The following is a 21,775-nucleotide window of genomic DNA, read 5'->3' as shown; positions in this document are numbered from 1 at the left end:
TGTAGCATAGCTCTTACAAAATACATATTGATTATTGGTATCTATTTTCAGCTTCAATGACAATCATCGCTTGTTCAATAACCATCACAGTGATTGTACTAAAGTGGTTAATGAAGAAAGAACAGACAATTATTACAGCTTATCCGTCTCTACTCACCGCCAACTCGAACACAGTTTCACCTATTTCAGATCAACATGTTGTTGTGTCCATGCCACAAGTTCGACCAGTTGTTTCGTTCTCACAAATCCTAGGGGAGACGATGGAGAGATTTCTCGAGGACATAGCAAGAGAAAGGCCGATAAGGTTCTCGCGTCAAGATATCCATGAACTCACCAACAATCTATCATCTTTCTTGGGTGCGGGTGGTTATGGGGATGTCTACAAAGGCACGTTTCCGAATGGAGTTACAATAGCAGTCAAAGTGCTTAAAGATAAACACTCTGACAAGAAAATCCAACAACAGTTTATGGCTGAGGTTGGAACATTGGGAAGAACACATCACGCAAATCTAGTAAGATTATATGGCTTTTGTTTCGATCCCACAATGAGAGCACTTGTTTATGAGTACATGGAGAATGGATCCCTTGATAAACTATTGTTTGATAAGAACAAGACAGTTTTGTGGCAGAAGTTGTCCCAAATTGCAATTGGGATAGCGAAAGGGCTGGCGTACCTACATGAGGACTGCCAACAAAAAATAATTCACTATGATATAAAGCCAGGGAATGTATTGCTAGATTCTAAGCTAGAACCGAAAATTGCTGATTTCGGACTAGCTAGGTTTTGTAACAAAGAAAGCAATGGGGAAAGTAGTAACGACGCACATGGTGGGACAGAAGGATACGTTGCACCCGAATTTCATAAAAAGTTAATACGTGTGACCAACAAGTGTGATGTTTATAGCTTTGGGGTGTTGTTACTTGAGATTATTGGGAGAAGGAAAAACTTGAAAGGGAATGCGAGCAATGATGAAAAAGAATATCTTGTGTATTGGGCATGGAAATTATACAAAAAAGATAAACTTTTAAAATTCTTTTCAGAATGTGGTATTGAGGAGGAAAACATACAAGAAGCTGAAAGAATGTTAATGGTGGTTTTCTTGTGCATTCACCATGATCCAAACAAGCGACCAACTATGAGCAATGTGGTAAAGATGTTAGAGGGAGAAAAGGATATCATTCCACCTTCGAATCCATTTGATTACGTGGAATTATCAGTTGAAAGCCAAGAGAAATCGAATGCAAGATCAGAGATAGAATTAGCTAGCTAGCTAGTTAATAACCAAAACCAATCCACTGTACTAGGTTTTAGGCCATTTCATAAATATTAAATATCAGTGTCATGTTCATACATGTTCCTTTCTTGAGTTATTGTTTATAACTAACTAGATTGTCATGTTTTGTATCCTATGAACAACAATTGCATTGTCCTGTTTTATACCTTATGATCAACACATACGAAACCACTGGCCCACTTAATGAGTTGGATTTTTTTTATTAAATCTAAGGGTAAATGACCAAAATGTCCACTTTAACCAACTCAATTCTAGAAATGTCCATTAAAATACAACAAATCGACTCCATCATGTCCAACCCAAAACATCCCTGTCCACCAATTTATTACCAATAACCGAACATCATCATCATCATCATCATCATCATCATCGTACTCAGTATATCCCACCAATAGCAAAGCTATGGTAGGGTCTGAGGAGGGTAAGATGTAGGCAGCCTTACCTCTACCCCATAGGGATAGAGAGGCTGCTTCCGGTGAGACCCCCGGCTCGATAATAGTTTTGCATCAAGCCTTGGACGTAAGGCACATAGCACTCAATCATCGGGACACCGGCTGATCGGTGCATGTACCCTTATCTTTCAGCTATCAACGCCACTACATGATGCCTAATTAACCGTCCGTCACTTTTAACGTTATTTTCACGAGATTAGTAAAATAACGTCAAAATTAGTGCAATTTCACTTTTGCCCACCCGAGGGTTCACACATATATACATCATATGTGCGCACCGCAAGCAGGGCTAAGAATGTTCCTGTTGATCATAAGGTATAAAACAGGACAACGCAATTTCACTTTTGCCCACCCGAACGTCATGTGTATATAACATGCCAAGAATGTTCCTGTTGGCTGCCCGATTTTCCCACCGACTGACAAGTAAAATTCCTGACACCAGTTGGTTTTCAAATTCCTGGTGCCGGCTAGTTTTCTTCAATTTACCGGCACCTTTTTTTAAGAAGAACTTCTCTTCCCTTCTGTTAGTCCAACTAGTATGAGCATGTTTGTGTATTATAATAGGGCCAACTGAAACAAAATCTCTTTCTGCCTAGAAAAACCCTTAGGCGTCTTATTTTTCCCTGAAATAAGGGAGGCACGGGGAAATTAAAATATCAGAAGGATTTTCTCGTTAACTAAAATTAAATTTAACGTATTTTAATATATTTTGATCAGTTGGGTATGATTGATTGATTGTTATATTTTAATCAGTTCTAAATTAAATTAAAAATAAGAAATTGGAATCTCAAAATCACAAGAACTTGATGATCTTCTTCTTGCGCTTGGCACTAGGGTTTTTGTGTTTGTTGTATGTATATCTTTAATTTTAGTTGTGTAATGGTTTATGATGACAATGTTTATTTTAGTAGTTTAATTGCTTGTGTATTATTCAAGGGTTATATGCAATGGGCTATTTGAGCTAAACAAATATATGTTAACAAATTGATCAAATGCAAACTATAAATGCTTTTCACATTTGACCATTATGGTTACTTAATTGACCAAAATAATTAAAAGTTTAAACAAAAGCATTCATTAAAGTGAAACATCAACTACAGAGTAATAGAACGATGACAAAGATCTAGTTGAATAACATCAAGAAACAAACACCAGCCTATGACATTGATCATGTTCGTAACACACTCGGGAACATATTGGCGAAGCTTCATTGCGGCCTGGGTGGCCCCGGCCCCTGTTTTTTTACGTAGTAGTGTAAATTTACCCGTTTTCGGCCGAAAATTTTTATACGTAGTGTAACTTTAGTCTTTTTTTCGGCCGACAGTTTGAGGCCCCCCCCCCTCGTTTGTGATTTTTTTATACATTTTGAGCTCCCCCGGTGCCTCAGTCCAAGCTTCGCCACTGCTCGGAAAACCTCTTGATGTTTTCATTGAAGGAATATGTTACGTTAGAATAGGCGATCTCGGAAATCAGGTTTAATGCCCTCAAGGAGGAGAGATATGGGTTTACAAATAAGAATTTAGTTATTCACGTGTTTTTTTTACCTATTCAAACACCCACCATACAAGTCGTATGAGACCAATACCACCACTCGTATGGTGGGTGTACGACAACATAAAAAGGGTGATGGTGCACACACAGGGTATACCGGTCATATGCATGACTCAATGGGTACATGTTTTAGGAGATGTTTAACGGCGAACTTTAACCTAAAATTATATATTATAATAAAGTGAAAAAATGAGGAGTAAGGGTTTCGTTTACTTTATAGATTTGGGTTTAAAACTTTATGTTTGCGACGTATGTGCATAAAATGAGCCTGAATGATTTTGGTGTAAGAACAAAAACTAACAAAATAATAACAGAGGCTTCCTTCTAGATCATTCAAAAAGTCTCTTGTAAACTCGCTTTGCATAGCATGGCTATAAGCTTGTTTCTCTACTCTTGACACATTTCTCTCATGTTTTGAGCTCTTATTTTCCTCCATTGCAACTGGCCAGTGTAATCTTCGGGGGTCGGCACTTGCCAACATTATCCTATAACCATTCGTGTAAATAAATAAAATAAATAAACAATTTTATTTAACTTACAAAACAAAAGAAAATGAAAGAAGTAAATTACAATACAAAGTTACAACTGAAAAGAATTAACAAATCCGGAAATGAAAACCGGTTTTGGCTGAGGATCGTGTTAGTACGGGGCCCTTAAAACAAAATTATGAGTCTCCTGAGCGAAATCATTTTTTTCCCAGGGTACAACACAGCCTAAACAGTTGTTACTGCCGAAGTTAACCGAAAACTAAAATATTAAGAAAAAGAAAACAAATATGTAGAAGAGCATATTGGAGAACCTTTTGCTGTGTGAATTTCAATTGTGGTTGTGTATATTTGATACTAGTTTGCAACTGCATTTATACTAGAAATGAGATGAAACAACGTTAGTAAACAATTAAATTCTAAATCAACACCAAGGAACAAAACCCACTAATTAAAAGTTAAGTTAGTCATGAATTAACTTAAATGCACTCGTCCATATTTAGGAAAAACACATGACATTTTTTTCAACAATCCCCCACATGAATGCATATCGATTCTTCAAAATAGAAATCAGCAGTTGAGTATTGCATGATAGGTAGGTGTTTCCTTTGAATCTTCCTTTGTGAATCATACTTAGCTTCTTTGTGTTTCATAGACGCAGTGTCTTTGAACATACTCCATTTGATAGCAGCCACAGTGGGAGAGACCATGATGGAAAATCATGCCGAAAAACCCGAGATAATCACTGGGTTGCACTTTAAAATATGGCAGCGGAAGACAATGTGATTTTGAAGATAACTTCCATGAAGGAACTAACGTGGAACAACACTTTGTATGTTCCCGAGATTCGCAAGAATCTTGTTTCAGGATGGTTTCTTAATAAGTTTGGTTTTCGTTTACTATTTGAGTTGGAAAAGTTTGTCCTCGATAAGCGTGAAATGTATGTTGGTAAGGGTTATGCCCTCAATGGTATGTTTAAGTTGAATGTGTCTGGAGACTCTTTATTCTTAACAACCGAAATATTCAACTTAAACATACCATTGAGGACATAGCACTTACCAACATACATTCACACTTAGTAAGGAAAAACCATTCCGACTCAAAGACTAAACGAAAACCAAACTTAATTAGCAACCATCTTGAAACAAGATTCTTGTGAATCTCGGGGGCATACAAAGTGTTTCTCAAGGTGACTTCCATCATAGAAGTCATCTTCATAATCACATTGCCTTTTGCTATCATCTTTTAAAGTGCAAACACGTGAGTGTTTTGGTTTTTCAGCATAATTTGCCATCGTGGCCGCTCCCACTATGACTGCTATTAAAGGGATGATGGGAGGAGGAGTAGAGGGGCTTACTTGGCCTGTCATTTTGAATCAACACATAAACTGTGCAAGTTAAACAATCCAACAAAATTAAATAAATAAAAACATCATTACCGATACCCTTTCCTGTTTTCGAATACTTAAACCAAGAGAAGAAACTTTTTAAGTCCAACTTTGAAGACTAATTCTTCATTTTGAAACGAAAAACAGGAAAAGAAAACTGGTTTTTAACAAAAAAAGCGTAAATTGTTATGAAACAAAACCGGTTTGGATCAAACAGATTAGTTTGTCCGTAAAACTTAAAGATTATAGAAACCCTTCGTGTAAATAAAACAAATAAACAGTTTTATTAAACTTACAAAACAAAAGAAATTGAAGTCAGTAAATTATAATACAAAGTTACAACTGAAATGAATAACATATACGGAAATGAAAACCGATTTTGGCTGAGGGCCGTGTTAGATACGGGCCCTTAAAACAAATTTCTGAGTCTCCCCGAGAGAACTCATTTGTTTCCCAGGGTGCAACAGCCTAATTACAGTTGCTACTGCTAGAGTTGACCGAAAACGTGAAATATTATCTTTAAAGAAAAAAAGAAAACAAAAATGTAAAAGAACAGATTGGAGAACCTTTTGTGGTGTGAATTTCAGTTGTAGTTTGTATATTTACTATTGGTTTGCAACTGCATTTATACTAGAGCTAAGATGAAACAACTTTAGCGAACAATTAATTTCAAAATCAAAACTGAAGAGAATTCATTTTTGCTTTTAATTATTTGACTAGAAACTTCCATCTCACCCAAGTCCATCAATACACTTGAAACCGAAACAATTGCTGCTATTTTGAACTACATAGACATGAGTCTGACCAGATTCACTAGCTACCCTACAAAAATACTAAGCCGACTCTAAGTGATGCATATGTGCAAGTACAAGTCACCCTTCGCGAGTCCACTAATAAGAAGTTCTTGGAAATAACAAAAAGAGAAAGATATTCAATATAAGTCACATTCATATTTGTCTCTCCTCAAATGTGGAACATCCCTGTTACATTATTTCCTTTAAACAAGTTCAATATACACACTTTAAGCATTGATATCACATTCATCTATGCTCTAATTTGGATGTGTTTTGGTTTATTGTAAAGTCATTACACCAAGGAACAAAACTCACTAAGTAGCATTTAAGTTAGTCATTAATTAACTTAAATGCACTCGTCCAAACTCAAGAAAAACACATGACATTTTTTTCAACATTAATACTTTCAACCCATTGTTCTTATCAAAACCTTTTAAATATCTCAATTTTATGTGTATCACCCCTAAAATCCAAGTCAATGTTTTGCATTTTAAGCAAATTAAATAACCAAACACATGTATGAGGTATAAGTGATTACTTGATTGCGTGTTAGTATATGTGCACTGATGCGCTGTGTGTTTTAACGTGTTCATATGTGAATTAAGATAATCCTATTTACTTGATGAGCAATGAAAAAACATAAGTAAAGGACATATTAAAATTTAAGTATTACTACATTTAATAAAAAAAAACATCTGATAGTTTTACGTCAAATACTCAAATAACAAAAGCTAAATAGTTGAATTAAAAGAAAACAATGTCTCAGTTGTAACGAAGCATCTCATGACTCATATCTTAGTTGTAAATTCTTGGAGAAACTCATCATGCCACAAGCACACAACATTTGTTCAGTCCACCATGTTTGATGAGTAGAAGCCTGTGACTCAGATTGTGTTCATGTTAGAAATCTGGCTGAGGCCAATTCAAAGCTACATGCCTCATTTCTAAAGGTCATTGTGCTTGGTTCCATGTCAGCTATATATGTTACAAAATGTCGTGAGGATGAGCTGTTATACACCTCTAAAGTTAGTCGCGAGCAGCTGCTCTAAAGATTTTTCAACATCTCCATATTGTTTGTTGTTGCTAACTACACATTCGCTGACAACAACATTGGTTACAACGTGTTTGAGGTAAGGACAACCAAAAGAGGGAAGAAAACTATCTGAATGATTTGTTATGACTTCTACTTCCTTTTGAGTGTTCTTCCCGGTGGATATCTTGTAACTGATGAAGTTGTTTGTAAAAAAATGGCAAATTTGATACAGGAGAATGATGTGTTAAAAGTAGTTATAAAATTATTAACTAAAATTATGCTAATCTAGACACTAAATAATAATTCTAGACACTTAACTAAACTACTAACCGGCAAGTTAACCGGTCGACTCTAGTATAGCTAAATGAGTCTGGATATCGAACCCACGATACTCTTTAAATTACGTTAACTAGCTAAATTAGAATTAACTACAGACACAACTATTTATTTAGTATTATTTGGTGGGGGGGGGGGGGTTACTAAAAACTAATATAAAACTAATAGTAAAATAATTACTAAGACTTAAAGACGACTTAAACCCGGATTTTACTTAGAGATGGCAAGTAACCACCTAGGTTAGAATCTCTAATGAATAAATTATCAAATGATATGAAATTGCTAAGTTATGGAACCGGGATCTTAAAATATTCACTTAAAAGGAAACCGAACTGGACCCTTGACCCTTCTCAAAAGAATCCTAATAAGCTATTAAAATTATTGGTTTTAATTAGACTCGCTTACGGTTGCTAATTTATTTTATGATAAGTACATCTATACGAAATCTTACTTTACAGCGCGGAAATAAAAAGTGGTTTAAAGAACTCACTCGACTAGATAAACAAAGCCGATAAATCAAACTTAGACGGACACCTTACGAAGAACTAAATCTAGCAATTTAAACAACCAAGACTTATCATATAATCTATCACCTTACAACTATTTAGATTAGCAACACACTTAAATCTACTTGATTTATTATTATTGTTTCTATGGCTTTATTACATATCAACCACAAAGTAGTCAAAAACACACAGTAAATGACCTAACAGAATCCTATCATATGAAACAATCACCAAGGAAACCGTGAAACAATAAAATTCACCAAACAATCCTAAGCACACATATGCATCGAATGAAACCTCTTACTTAATCATAAATCCGTAAACAAACGCAAAATCCGAACCAAAATCCAACGTCAACAAAAGTTCATCATATAAGCCTAGGCGGACAAAGGGTTTAACCAACAACCATACTCAAGAAAAAACCAAAATAAATAAGTTCATACATTGAATTCATAAATATAATAATAAATTCAAACCAGGAATAATGATATTTGGTTGAGTGGGTATTGAACCCAAACGTTCTCTGCTCGAACCAACGATTTGCTCCATCCTTTTCTTCTTTCATTTGCGTTTTTTTCCGACCAACAAGGTGCCTTCAAAATTATATAAAATTCGATCATGATTTCTTAACCCCCATGCATCCCCTTTTATTTCTATGCTCACCGAACTATATTCCTTTTTTCCTTTCCTTCTTACGGCCCAAGTCTTTTTTTTTTCTTTTTCTTTTAGCACTATTGAGCTGCTAAGCCCAAAGCCACATTTGTTATTGTAGGAGTCCTCTTTAATTGTTGAGCCCACAATTCCTTCTTTAACGTTAATGTAAACAAAATAATATAATTTGTGTTGCACTTTCTTAGTTCAAATATGGTTAAAGAAATGTGATTCTTTTATAAATTTATTGTTAAAGGTTTAACAATGATAAACAAAGGTGGGTAATAATAATAATATTTAACTATTCACTCTTTGGTCTCAAGTTTAGTAAACATATTTTAATTTAGTTCGTTGTCACTTGAAACCATATAATAAACATATGAACCACTTAGGAAAATTATTTAATATGAACAGCTCTAAACTTACTCAAAAGTGTACGAAATATTTGCTTAATAATATGTATAATTTAGACCACATCAAATATTCTCACACTTAAACCTTTTTCATCCTAAAAAAAGCACTTTGCAATGGAATCATAATCTATAAATATAGTCTTAAAAGCATATATGCTATTTTAAAGCTAAGATAACGCTAATTTAACGATAGCCGGTATTGTTGTCCACTTAAACCCAACCACTAGTTTATCAAGCCCCCACACACATTAAGCATTTAAGTTTAGATGGTATCAAAAGTCTATGGGTCTCACATCTTTAGAGTTAAGATCCACCTACCCCATCTCAAGCATAATAAAGACAATTTAAAAAAAAACCCGGGTTGAAACAGACAGGTTCAACCTATCACCATAAGATAAGAACTCCTTAATGGTAAGAAGAAAATACACTTAGATGGAATAATGAATGATATGTCAAGTGAGGTCGTACGAGCATGCCCTGAATATTATTGGACTTTGTCCTATGTATTCCCTAAGAAAATATTTATGGGCCAAAACCTTTCGAGCTCCAATAGTGTATCCTCAGAGTCACCATCCTCTTGGTAACACGTAAACTCTTAGTCCCTCTAGTATGTGCACTTTGGCCTCTTTTTCTATTTTTAAGAATGTTTCTTTGGCATTTTGTATTACATAACTTTCTCACCTTTTCATTTTGCTTTTTGGACCAACTTCTTCGAATACTTTTGACTTTCAAATAACACACCTTTTTTTTTCTTTTTTTTTTCATTGTGCACTTAGGCATCTTTAACTTATAAATTTTATGTAGTCGATATCGCCGATATATCACCGTTATATCAGTGATATATAGGTTATCGGTCAATTGGCGATATATAAATCAGAATATCGTTACCGATAATATCGACGATATTGACCGATATTTGACCAATATTGGACTAATATTTGAACGATATATCACGATATTTCCGATATTAGTGTTTTAAGTCTTAATTATCAACTTTTAGTGTTCAATGTTAGTGTTTTAAGTGTTAATCGTTCTTATTTGCTACGATTGTTCGTGTTTTGAAATTTGCAAAAGGTTAATTCGTTAATGGTAGAAGATTATACTGAATTATTAGTGTCAAATTGCTATATATATGAATTGTACATGATACTAAAATTACCAATATCCCACTGAGATATCGGTCCATGACCAATATCCGATATTATTCCGCATTAACAGCTTAGCTAATGACTATAGCTCGTATAAAATTGGACAATTGCGAGGCACCACTACTCTTTTATTTTCAATAAATGGAGTGGTGTGCTAATTTTAAAGTGCATTCAATTCTCACCACCTTAGGGTAATCTGCTTATGGTAATGCTTTCTATGCCTTGTCGAAATTCAGTTTACTATCCTCCGTTAGGATGAAAAACCCACACAATTTGATATTAATTAGGTTATTTAAAAATATTCAATAGAAAACCTTTCAAGACTGGTTGGGTCTATCGATACATCTCAAGTTTAGTACGCTTTCTCTTATATTATCTCTTATTATTAGTAGTTTGAAAAACCAAATTCCGATATTTATATCATTTTCCATTATTTGAAAAAATTAAATTTAAAATTCAAGGGACATTTTTCAATTTTTATGCTCTTTTTCTGTTATTTTTTCAAAAAAAAAATTATTTTATTTTTGCCCAAAACATAAATTTCTCATCTCCACACTTAAATTTCACATTGTCCTTAATGTGAGAAAAAAGAAATTACAAATAAAGTTATGTAAAAAATAAAAATAAAGTAATTAATTGGAACAGACTCCCCTGGTAAATAGACGATATGCCTCGCGATTCGTGTTCCGTGCTCATCAATTCAAACGCAATCACCAAACTATCTTCAAATAACGTTATTTCTCACGAACAATAGCAGCAATCCTGAAGCAAATGGCATCCCCCACACTTTGTTTAAAAACATGTCTCATCAACCATCTCATAAGCAACCCTTGAACAACCTGCAAGTAAGAGAAGAAACACATGGCAGAACAAAGAAGTAAAATAAAAATTAAATAGAATGAAAACATAGTACCGGGTTGCCTCCTGGGAAGCGCTATGTTTACAAAAGAGTCTTCAGCTAGACTCGTTCCCGAAACCTCAATCAGGAGGATTCTCCTTGATCATATTCCCATTAGTGATTCTCAACACTCTCCTCTTACAGTTAGTTAAGAAGAAACTAATTTCCAAACTTACGTGGGCACAAAAATATGCATTCAGCTCGATCCACCAATTATTGAAATTATGAAAATATTAAAAATTCAGCACACCTTGATTCCATAGTCCAGATATCCTTCTTCTTGGGGCTCTTGATTTGCTTGGCGATCCACAAATGAGTATTTCTAAAAACCAATCAGCTTCATCGAACAGTTGCGGGTAAAGTTTCACAATGAGATGCAGCTCTTTATTCTTAAATTCTTTAGATATCCCTTGTGATTTCTCTTTGACGTTTAATTTCTTAACCGGATCTCCGAATAACAAAACTTCAAGCTCCTCAAGATCTCTTTCGGGGTTAAAATATCTCTCATTCATATCGGCTAAACCCATAAAATCTTCACCAAATTCATCCCTAAACTCGTCATCCCAAGAGGGAATACACTCATTTGTCTGATTTTGCAACCCAACATCCTCAAACTCGACTGTCGGCTCATTGAATTGTATTTGACTCATTAAGCCCAGCCAGAAATCCTCCATAATTAGTTCATACGAAATTGGTGTATTTTTATTAAAACTATGGATGACACGTAAGAAATCACGCAATATCTTTTCTGGATGTGGTATGTGTTCCATCATTTTGCCATATGAGTCTTTACAACCGATAACAATCCCCACCTTATCAAACACCATGCAGAAGTTGGGCTCGTAGTAACACTCCATAACTATCACTGTAAAGATAAACTCAAACAGAAAAGGATCACATGCCCCAAATAGTAGTAAAATAATAAATATTTTAAAGAAAAACTAAACTAATTTAAAGCAATTAAAATAAACTATTGCATCCTAACTCCTACGACTTAAAACAGACTCGAAAAAACAAGAAAAATAAAATATAAACTACTTAAACTCCAACTCAAAAATAAAACAAAATACAAATAGCATGTTTGTAGCAAGTAAGTCTAATCGAAGCTAATGAACGCAATCACAAAAAGTCCCCGACAACGGCGCCAAAAACTTGATGTGCTAAAAGTAGCTATAAAAATATTAACTAAAATTATGCTAATCTAGACACTAATTAATAGTTCTAGACTCTTAACTAAAACTACTAACCGGCAAGTGAACCGATCGACTCTAGTACAACTAAGTAAGTGCGGATATCGAACCCACGAGACTCTTTAAATTACGTTAACTAGCTAAATTAGAATTAACAACTGACATGAATTTTATTTAATATTATTTGGGGGGGGGGGTTACTAAAAACTAATATAAAACTAATTGTAAATTAATCACTAAGACATAAAGACGACTTAAACCTAGATTTAACTTAGAGATGAAAAGTAACCACCTAGGCTAGAATCCCAAATGCATCAATTATCAAATGGTAGGAAATTCCTAAGTTATGGAACTAGGATCTTAAAGTATTCACTTAAAAGGAAAACGAACAGGACCCTTGACCTTTCTCAAGAAGACACCTAGGGAATCCGAATAAACTATTAAAATTAACGGTTTTAATTAGACCCGCTGACGGTCGCTAATTTATTTTATGATAAGTGCCTCTATACGAAATCCTACCTTATAGCGCGGAAATCAAAGGTGGTTTAAAGAACTCACTCGACTAGATAAACAAAGCTGATAAATCAAACCTTGACGGGATCCTTACAAAGAACTAAATCTAATAATTTAAACAACCAAGACTTATCATATAATCTATCACCGTACAACTATTTAGATTAGCAGCACACTTAAGTCTACTTGATTTATTATTATTGTTTCTATGGTTTTAATGCATATCTACCACAAACTAGTCAAAAACACACAGTAAATGACCTAATAGTATCCTATCATATGAAACAATCACCATGGAAACTATGAACCATACTCAAGAACAAACCAAAATAAATAAGTTCATACATTAAATTCAAAAAGCTAGATAATAATAAATTCAAACCAGGAATAATGATTTGGCTGAGTAGGTGTTGAACCCATTCATTCTCTGCTCGAATCAACGACTTACTCCCTCCTTTTATTTTTCTTTTTTGCGTTTTGTTTCCGACCAACAGGGCGCCTCCAAAATTATATAAAATTCGATCATGATTTCTTAACTCCCATGCGTCCCCTTTTATCTCTATGTTCACCGACCTATATTCCTTTTTTCTTTCCTTCTTAGAGCATTCTCAATTGGTTCTCTATCTCCATCTTTAAATTTAACTAAAAAAGACAATTTCTTTAATTTATACATCATTTTCTAAAAACCTCCCCCAACCCATTATCCATTTCCATCTCTATATTCTTTTTCTAATATTTTTCTCTTTCTTCTATTTATAATCTTTACTTCTATTATGTGTTTTGCAAAACACATAGCGTTTTGTCCCGTTTTTATGTTGTTTTATGCGTAAACTGTTAACGGTTATTTATTATTCTTGCATGAAATTACATGTTTGTAATTATTGTAGATTCAATGGTTAAAGAGAGCGAAAAATGAGTCTAAATAAAGAAGAAAACAGCTCAAACGGGAATCTAAAGAGGCCGGTATGCGCGTACGAAGATAAATGAGCTGGAAAACAAAGAAACGGACGAAATGGCCTTAGCCTCACCACGCGAACAACGTGGGGGTTCATGGTCACGCTACGCAGCGCCCTAAGTGCCCAAGAACAGCCAGAAATCATAAAAATGACTATTTTGTCTTATAGTGGGCTTGTTTTAAATTATTTTATATTAGGAAGTAGGTGTTTAAACATATATATAAAAGGTTAACACCCTATGAACGAATTTAGATAATATTTCCAGCCACCACACCTGCTCTAGGGGAGTAACCAAGGAGGACGAGTTTATGGTTTTATATTTTATCCTTTGGTTGTCGGTTTTGAGTATTTTGACGATTTTAAGTTCGTTTTTGGTTTTTAATCATTCAAACCTTTTGTAATCAAATTTATATGAACATTTTCATCAATTTTATATATACTTGCTACTGTTCATTGAATATGATTGGCTAGATGGTTAGAATCACCTAGGTTTGATGTTTAACGGTTGATTTATCACTTTTCGGGTGCTAATTTTGTGTTTGATTGTTTAGTTATTGTAAAGTTCGTAATTTGTGACATTATTCCATGAACCTTGCTGCCATTATATGTATTTTAGATTGAATGAGCCCCGAGTAATTGATTATTGCATGAATTTGTTTCGTTTAGTCATTAATTGCTAGTTCGGTTAATACTGAGTATGTTGATTGATTGTGGTAGACGCGTGCCATTAGGGTTTTTGTTTCTTGAAACATTTAGGTCATTAGGATCATCCTCTTTGAGTTGGGCCAAAACCTTAGGGGTTATCTTATCTCTCTGATTTGGTTGATTTAGTTACCCGTTGCGAGACCACGTGCGGTTTTCTTACTATCGACTAGGTTAGTTTGTAAGTTGAGTTATTTTATCCTTATTATTGAATTACCCCTTTCTTCCTGGGTTGTAATTAGCTCGAGCCTTAGTGAGGATTGTGATTTTGATATGGACCAAGTGATAAAGCATTAGGGTACGTAAATAAACAACCGTAAATTAAGCTAAGTAGACGTTGTTAGGGTTTTCTGGTAAAATTGACCGTAAGGACCCAGTTGCCTTGATTCCATCTATCTTAGTTCATCTTTAGAAGCCGGCTACAAACACTTGTTAGCACATGAGCCATTCTATACATGTTAAGTCATCTTACCTAGGTTATTCGTTTTCTTATTATCGTTAAATCCCGTTAAGTTTCCAGTTAGTTTCTTTACACCGTTTGTTAAGTTAGTTTAGATATATAAGTTAAACAAATATATTATTTAGGCAGGACTTGAGTAGGGTTGGTAATCTGAGCCACCTCACGTGTCTTTGTGTTCGATACTCGGACTTCCTTCGTGTTTACTACATACGATCGGTACACTTGCCGGTTGTGTGAACTTAAGTTAGGATATTCTGTTTTAATTTAAAGCTCAGTTGTGAGTCATAGATACCTTTTCGCACATCAAGTTTTTGGCGCCGTTGCCGGGGACACTGTTTGAGGCGATTGGAGAACGACCCGAGTTGAGGACTTGCTTTTTATAGTTTTGTAGATATATTTAGATTAATATAGTTTATTTTAGTTTTCTTTTAAATAGTTTAATTTTAGTTTTTATTAATTTTCGTCTACTACTATCTGGTGCCCGTGATCCGTTTCTGTTTAAGTGTGCAGTAATGGAGACTTACAGGAATGGAGTCAAAGAACTAAAACGTTACACCATTTGGTAGATGGAGATAAAGAGGATTTTGGATTGTAGAGCAAAAAAATCGATTGAAACCTCGATTACGTTTGATGTTTAATTTAAGGGGGAATCTTCTTGGTTATGAAAACGCATCCGGTGAATTCATTGAGCAAATACCAGATCCGGATGAGGTAATTTTTGATTGGTTGCGCATCATCTATGATACAAATCCAAATGCTCCATTTCCGACCCAACACGCTTTAGATGGAATTCGGCTTGGTTTAATGAGTCAGTCACAATTTAATGAGCCGATTATCGAATTTGAAGATGCGGGGATGGAAAAGCAGTCATAGGAATGTGTTCCCTCATGGGAAGACGAGTTTAGGGGTGAGTGTGGTGAAAAGTTGGTGGATTTTACAGTGATGGATGATGGAGAGTTTGACCCAATTGGTGATTTGAAGTGTATCGAAGATTTACTATATAACGAGCCAAGTATGGGGGTCATGAAGGAGCCTTGTTGTAACATCCTACTTTTGGTTATAAAAATAAAATAAATTTCTTCTATTTTATAGTGGGTCGTTATCGGTTTAGATAAATAGAATATGAGTTGGGCTAGTTTTGGGATAAATGGATATGGGTTATGGACTTGGGTTATGAAAGAAAGAAGGAAAGACCATGGGCTTAAGCCCATGATCGCATAATAATATAAACCATTAATCACCCATTTAATTCATTTTACACACATTCCATACACCTCCCAAAACACACACTTAAGCCTTCTCTCTAATCCTCTCCTTATCTTAGCCAAAATCAAGAAGGAAACCAAACACCGACCCGAGGTAATAATAGTATGATGTTTTATTAACTTAAACCCGTTAGATTTAGTCACAAAACGACAAGCCGACACTGTTACATCGTTAAATTCACGAGATTCGGGTGGAATCAGGTATAAACCGAACCTAAGATGAGCTTAGAAGTCACCCTAGCTCAGATCTGGGTCGAACGGGACGAAAAACGATGAAAAACGGTGTAAAGCGGTGAAAATACGTTTTTCCGGTGAGTTTTGCGGTTTTCCGGCGGCTTTCCGGCAGCGGCGCCGGAAAGGCGGCATGTACGAGAAAGGGGATGTCAGAGAATGTTTCTGACATTCTCTGACCTAACCCTAATTCGTTAGCGGATGTCTAACAAACTAGCTTCGATTCGTGTACTGATTCGTTAAGGAAAGACTAACGAATTAGCTCCAGTTCGCTAAGTCCATTTTGTATGTTGACTAGTTCGTTATAATGTCTGATTTGTTATGGGGACTGGTTCGCTATAAGGGGTCAATTCGCTAAGAAGTTCAATTCGTTAAACAGACCAAGAGAATAAGGTCCAGTTCGCTATAAAGGCCAATTCGTTATGGAAGACAGGAATAACGCATGAACAAACTAGAATTTGAAAGAATGAAAGAATGGTCCCTATACTTAGAAAAAGAATGATTTAATTACAAAGAAGCCCTTGAACTTTTAAGTTAGCTAATTAATTAATGATTCCAAATCCTAATGGAAAATGTGATAAGACGGTTAATGGAAATAAAATTTTTCCAAGCTGACCTGACAGCTCGACCCCAGCCAGGGGCTCTGCCCTTTGGACCCTTCTAGGAGTTGCCGCCCCTAGACCCCGCTGCCAGGGGCGCTGCCCCCTGACCCCCGTTCGTTGATGGTTATAATTAGACTAGAAACGCGACATGAGTAGCGATAGTTAATTGATGCATGTAATTATTATACAGTTAGCCATGCCCAACTGAAGAAAGGAATAACTGTTAACGATGAACGTAACCGACTTCAGGTGAGTTTCTAGCCCCACTTCCTTGTTATGTTTTTCGGGTCTGTGTGCATACTCGATGTGATAGATAATACACTTACCTTAAGTGGTAAGTGTATGCCTTGTATGAATTATGTATGATGATTGATTGACGGTGCGTGAACGATCTTCAGATATTGCATGTACCGTCAGGTGGTAGTTATAGATATGATTGAGCCATGCCCAACTGAAGAAAGGAATAACTGTTAACGATGAACGTAACCGACTTCAGGTGAGTTTCTAGCCCCACTTCCTTGTTATGTTTTTCGGGTCTGTGTGCATACTCGATGTGATAGATAATACACTTACCTTAAGTGGTAAGTGTATGCCTTGTATGAATTATGTATGATGATTGATTGACGGTGCGTGAACGATCTTCAGATATTGCATGTACCGTCAGGTGGTAGTTATAGATATGATTGATATGTATGATGTATGTATGAATATATATGATGTACGCATAATGTATGTATGAAATGTTGATGGTACGTGAACGCTCTTCGGAGATTGCATGTATTGTCAAGGAGAGTATGTAAGAACATGTATGGTACAGTTGCATGAAACAAAGGGACCAGACCCTAATAATATCTGTGATGTTGGGGACTAGACCCTTTATATTATCTGTGATGTTAGGGACCAGACCCTTCTAATATCTGTGAGGTTATAGGGCGGAAGGCTCTTTAAATAGGATGGATAGTTATATATGAAGAGTAAGTATGATTAATGTACACCCCTTCGGGCACGTGTACAAGTATGAGAACATATTGTATGTTGTATGATTAACTAGAACTCACTCAGCGTAGCTGACTTTTAGTATGCACGCAGGTGAGTAGAATGAGGCAACTTGCTTGAGGGAGAGCATATGGCATGGATTTGAAGACACTGGCATCTCAATGAAGTGTTATGTTATGTTAATTTAAAAGACAATGTTTTATGTTTAAATAATTTGAATGTTCATTAAAGACAAGAAATGATGGATATGTAATATATTGGTTTGAAGTTTAATATTCCGTGAATGTTTTAATTAACTATGCTATTATGAACTGTGTTTATGAGTAAATCCAACGTTAAAACTGAGGCACCGGTAATGGGGCCTTACACTTGTGAGGAGAGCCATGAGATGATTGGTGGTTCAGTCTTTCCACCATTGCACTTTGATTGTGAAAAACCAAAACATGAACCGTACTTAATCTCCATTCGGGACATGTCGAGGTTTAAAAAGTTGGCTGAAAAAATAAGAAGGATAGCTAGGCTCAGAGATCATGGTGTGCAGAAGAGTTCGTCACTCCCATTTCACTTCAGGGAATCATTTTTGGGGGAGTCTAAGAGTTGGTGGGCCAAGTTCAAGTCGTATGTTTGGGCCCATGAAAGCGATGCAGTTGGTTTCTTCCCGACCAGTTGTAAGAGGAAAGTGTTAAGGAGTATTGATGGGAAGAGGATAAAGGAGAAGCCTCCTGATTGAGGTTTCAGGAAAAAGTCTGTCTGAAGACTATTATGTAAACTTAGCGTTTCCCGGGAGACAACCCGGTAATATGTTTCATTTTTATTATTTTATTTTGCTTTTATTTTGTTGCTATTTCAGGTGTTTCTTCTCTTGCAGGTTATTCTGTGGTTGGCTATGATATGGTTGATGAGCTATGGTTTGAAGCAAGTGTGGGGATGCTAACTGTTTCATGATTTTCCATGAGTTATTGATTGGATGAGTGCCGTGTTTGTTCGTGAGTAACTGCTTGGTAGAGAGCACTTGAGTACGAGGGCACAGAACATGACTCATGACACACGTTCACTGCTATTTATCAGTGGAGTCTATTCCATTTTTCTTTATTTATTTTATTTTTGTCTTTTTTTTCTGTCTCACATTGAGGACAATGTGAAATTTAAGTGTGTGGATAGGGAGTTGTTATTTTAAATGTTAAATAAATAACAAAAATAAAATTAAAGAAGGTATAAAAGAAAAAATACATAAAAGTAAAAGAGTTTTAAAATGTCTCTTGTTTTCAATTTTTTCTGCATTTAACAGGAAATGATTTTATTACCGAGTGTTTTTACAATCTCTTGGTGTTTTCTTAATATATATATATATAAAATAAATCAGAATAGTTGTGTATCTAATTTGGGATGTGTCGGTAGGCCTAACTAATCCTGAAAAGTTTCCCTATAGTATTTTTATAGTACCGTAACAAATTCATAAACTTATTGGGTTCTCATCTTGGGGGGGGGGGGGAAGCAGCGAAGCTAAAATTCAATATGATATAGGAGGATTATCGTATTCTTTTTACTTTGAGGTGGTGAGAATTTGGAGCATTTAAAAACTAGCACATAACTCGTTTTATGAAAATAAATTGAGGGGTGGCGCCCCCGCCAAAATTGAGTGGTGAGCGTGTTGATTGATTGTGGTAGACATGTGCCATTAGGGTTTGTGTTTCTTGAATCATTTAGGTGCTGTTTGTTTTTGCAGACATAAACTGTCTGCAAGCTGATTTCATCTGTTTTCATGTCTGCAACTGAAGATGTGGTCTGAAGATCTGCAAGCTGAAAATATAAGACTGTTTGTTTTTATAAGCTGATACTGTCTGCATAACTGTCAAACTTATCTCACAAGATAGAAGTCATTTATTCAAGTTACATAGAAAATATAATAATAAAATTGTGGTGGCGGACGGTGGGTAGTGGCGATGGATGGTGGTGGTGGACAGTGGGTGGTGGTAATGGACGGTTTTGGTGGGTGGTGGACGGTGGTAGTTGACGGTGATGGCGTCCGACAGTGGGTGGTGGTGGTGATGAACGGTTGTGGTGGGTGGTGGACGGTGGTGATTGGTGGTGGCTGTGATGGATGGTGGTGGTGGTGGTGGTGGCGGACGATGGGTAGTGGTGGTGGATGCTGGTAGTGGCGGCGGACGGTGGGTAGTGGCGGTGGATGGTGGTGGACGGTGGCAGTGGGGGATGGTGGTGGTGGCGTACGGTGGGTGGTGGTGGCGGACGGTGGTGGGAGGAGTGGATGAGAGGGTGGCTTCAAAGGGATAAGAGTATGATTTTTTTGCGAAGATGTTTTAAGCAAGATTTCTTTGCTTTTCTTTTAAGATAAAAGAAGATAACTTAAGATCTGTTTTAAGAAAAAAAACAAACAGTCTTCAAGGGTAATGTCTGCGCGCATGCAGACATTAGCTCCCTTGAAGATGTTTGAAGAAAAAACAAACACCCCCCTTAGGTCAATAGGATCATCCTCTTTGAGTAGGACCAAAACCTTAGGGGTTAGCTTATCTCTCTGCTTTGGTTGATTTAGTTACCCGTTGCGAGACTACGTGCGGTTTTCTAGCTTTCGACTAGGACAGTTTGTAAGTTGAGTTATTTTATCCTTGTTATTGAATTACCCCTTTCTTCCTAGGTTTGTAATTAGCTCAAGCCTTAGTGAGGATTGTGATTTTGATACGGACCAAGTAATAAATCATTAGGGCATGTAAATAAATAACCGTAAATTAAGCTAAGTAGACATTGTTAGGGTTTTCTGGTAAAACTTACCGTAGGGACCCAGTTGCCTTGATTCCATCTATCTTAGTTCATCTTTAGAAGCTGGTTACAAACACTTGTTAGCACCTAAGACATCCTATACATGTTAAGTCATCTTACCTAGGTGATTCGTTTTCTTATTATCGTTAAATCCCGTTAAGTTTCCAGTTAGTTTCTTTACACCATTAGTTAAGTTAGTTTAGATTTATAAGTTAAACAAATATATTATTTAGGCAGGACTTGAGTAGGGTTAGTAATCTAAGCCACATCACGTGTCTTTGTGTTCGATACTCGGACTTCCTTCGTCTTTACTACATACGATCGGTACACTTGCCGGTTGTGTGAACTTAAGTTAGGATATTCCGTTTAATTTAAAGCTTAGTTGTGAGTCGTAGTTTTTTAATAGATACATTTTCGCACATCATTCTAACTATTTTGTCTTATTATAATTTTCAATATAAAATGATTTCTAATATATATATATATATATATTTATAGAAGCTTAGTTGGAAATGGAGTGTTGTGGCAACACTCTAAATTTGGAGAATTCTTATACCATTTCGCTAAAATTTAGAAATGGAGTTTAAAGATAGGAAATGGATTCAAGTGGTTATTTATGATTTTTCTAAATTATAGAAATGGAGATATGTATGGAGAATCCATTGAGAATGCTCTTACTGCCCAAGACTTTTTTTTTTCTTTTTACACTATTGAGCTGCTAAGCCCAATGCCACATTTGTTCTTTGTAGGGGTCCTCTTTAATTGTTGATCCCACAATTTCTTGTTTAGCGTTACTGTAAACAAAATAACTTTGTAATTTGTGTTGCACTTTCTCAATTCAAACAGAATGATATCATTATTGTGGTTAAAGATATATGATTCTTTCAAGTATTTATAGTTAAAGGTTTAGCAATAATAAACAAAGGTGGGTAATAATAATAATAATAATAATAATAATAATAATAATAATAATAATAATAATAATAATAATAATAATAATATTTGTCTATTCACTCTTTGGTCTCAAGTTTAGTAAACATACTTTAATTTAGCTCGTTGTCACTTAAGACCATAAAATAAATATATGAACAACTTAGGAGAATTATATAATATGAACAACCCTAAACTTACGTAAA

The 21,775-nt window shown here is 35.5% G+C and overlaps 1 protein-coding gene across 1 annotated transcript; it reads left to right on the top strand.

Annotated features, from left to right (window-relative positions):
* The first annotated feature begins 242 nt into the window (after nucleotides 1-242).
* On the top strand, nucleotides 243-1,273 carry LOC143622586 (rust resistance kinase Lr10-like). The gene has a single exon (XM_077093689.1). It carries the CDS (start codon nucleotides 261-263, stop codon nucleotides 1,269-1,271), a length of 1,011 nt encoding a protein of 336 aa, XP_076949804.1. The 5' UTR covers nucleotides 243-260; the 3' UTR covers nucleotides 1,272-1,273.
* The last annotated feature ends 20,502 nt before the right edge of the window (nucleotides 1,274-21,775 follow it).

This window comes from Bidens hawaiensis, unplaced genomic scaffold (assembly GCF_021521415.1).
Source record: "Bidens hawaiensis isolate Kalapana, Puna unplaced genomic scaffold, B.hawaiensis_p1.1 tig00003237_1, whole genome shotgun sequence".
NCBI classification, from domain to species: Eukaryota; Viridiplantae; Streptophyta; class Magnoliopsida; order Asterales; family Asteraceae; genus Bidens; species Bidens hawaiensis.
This window is presented reverse-complemented; position numbering and strand designations above follow the sequence as displayed.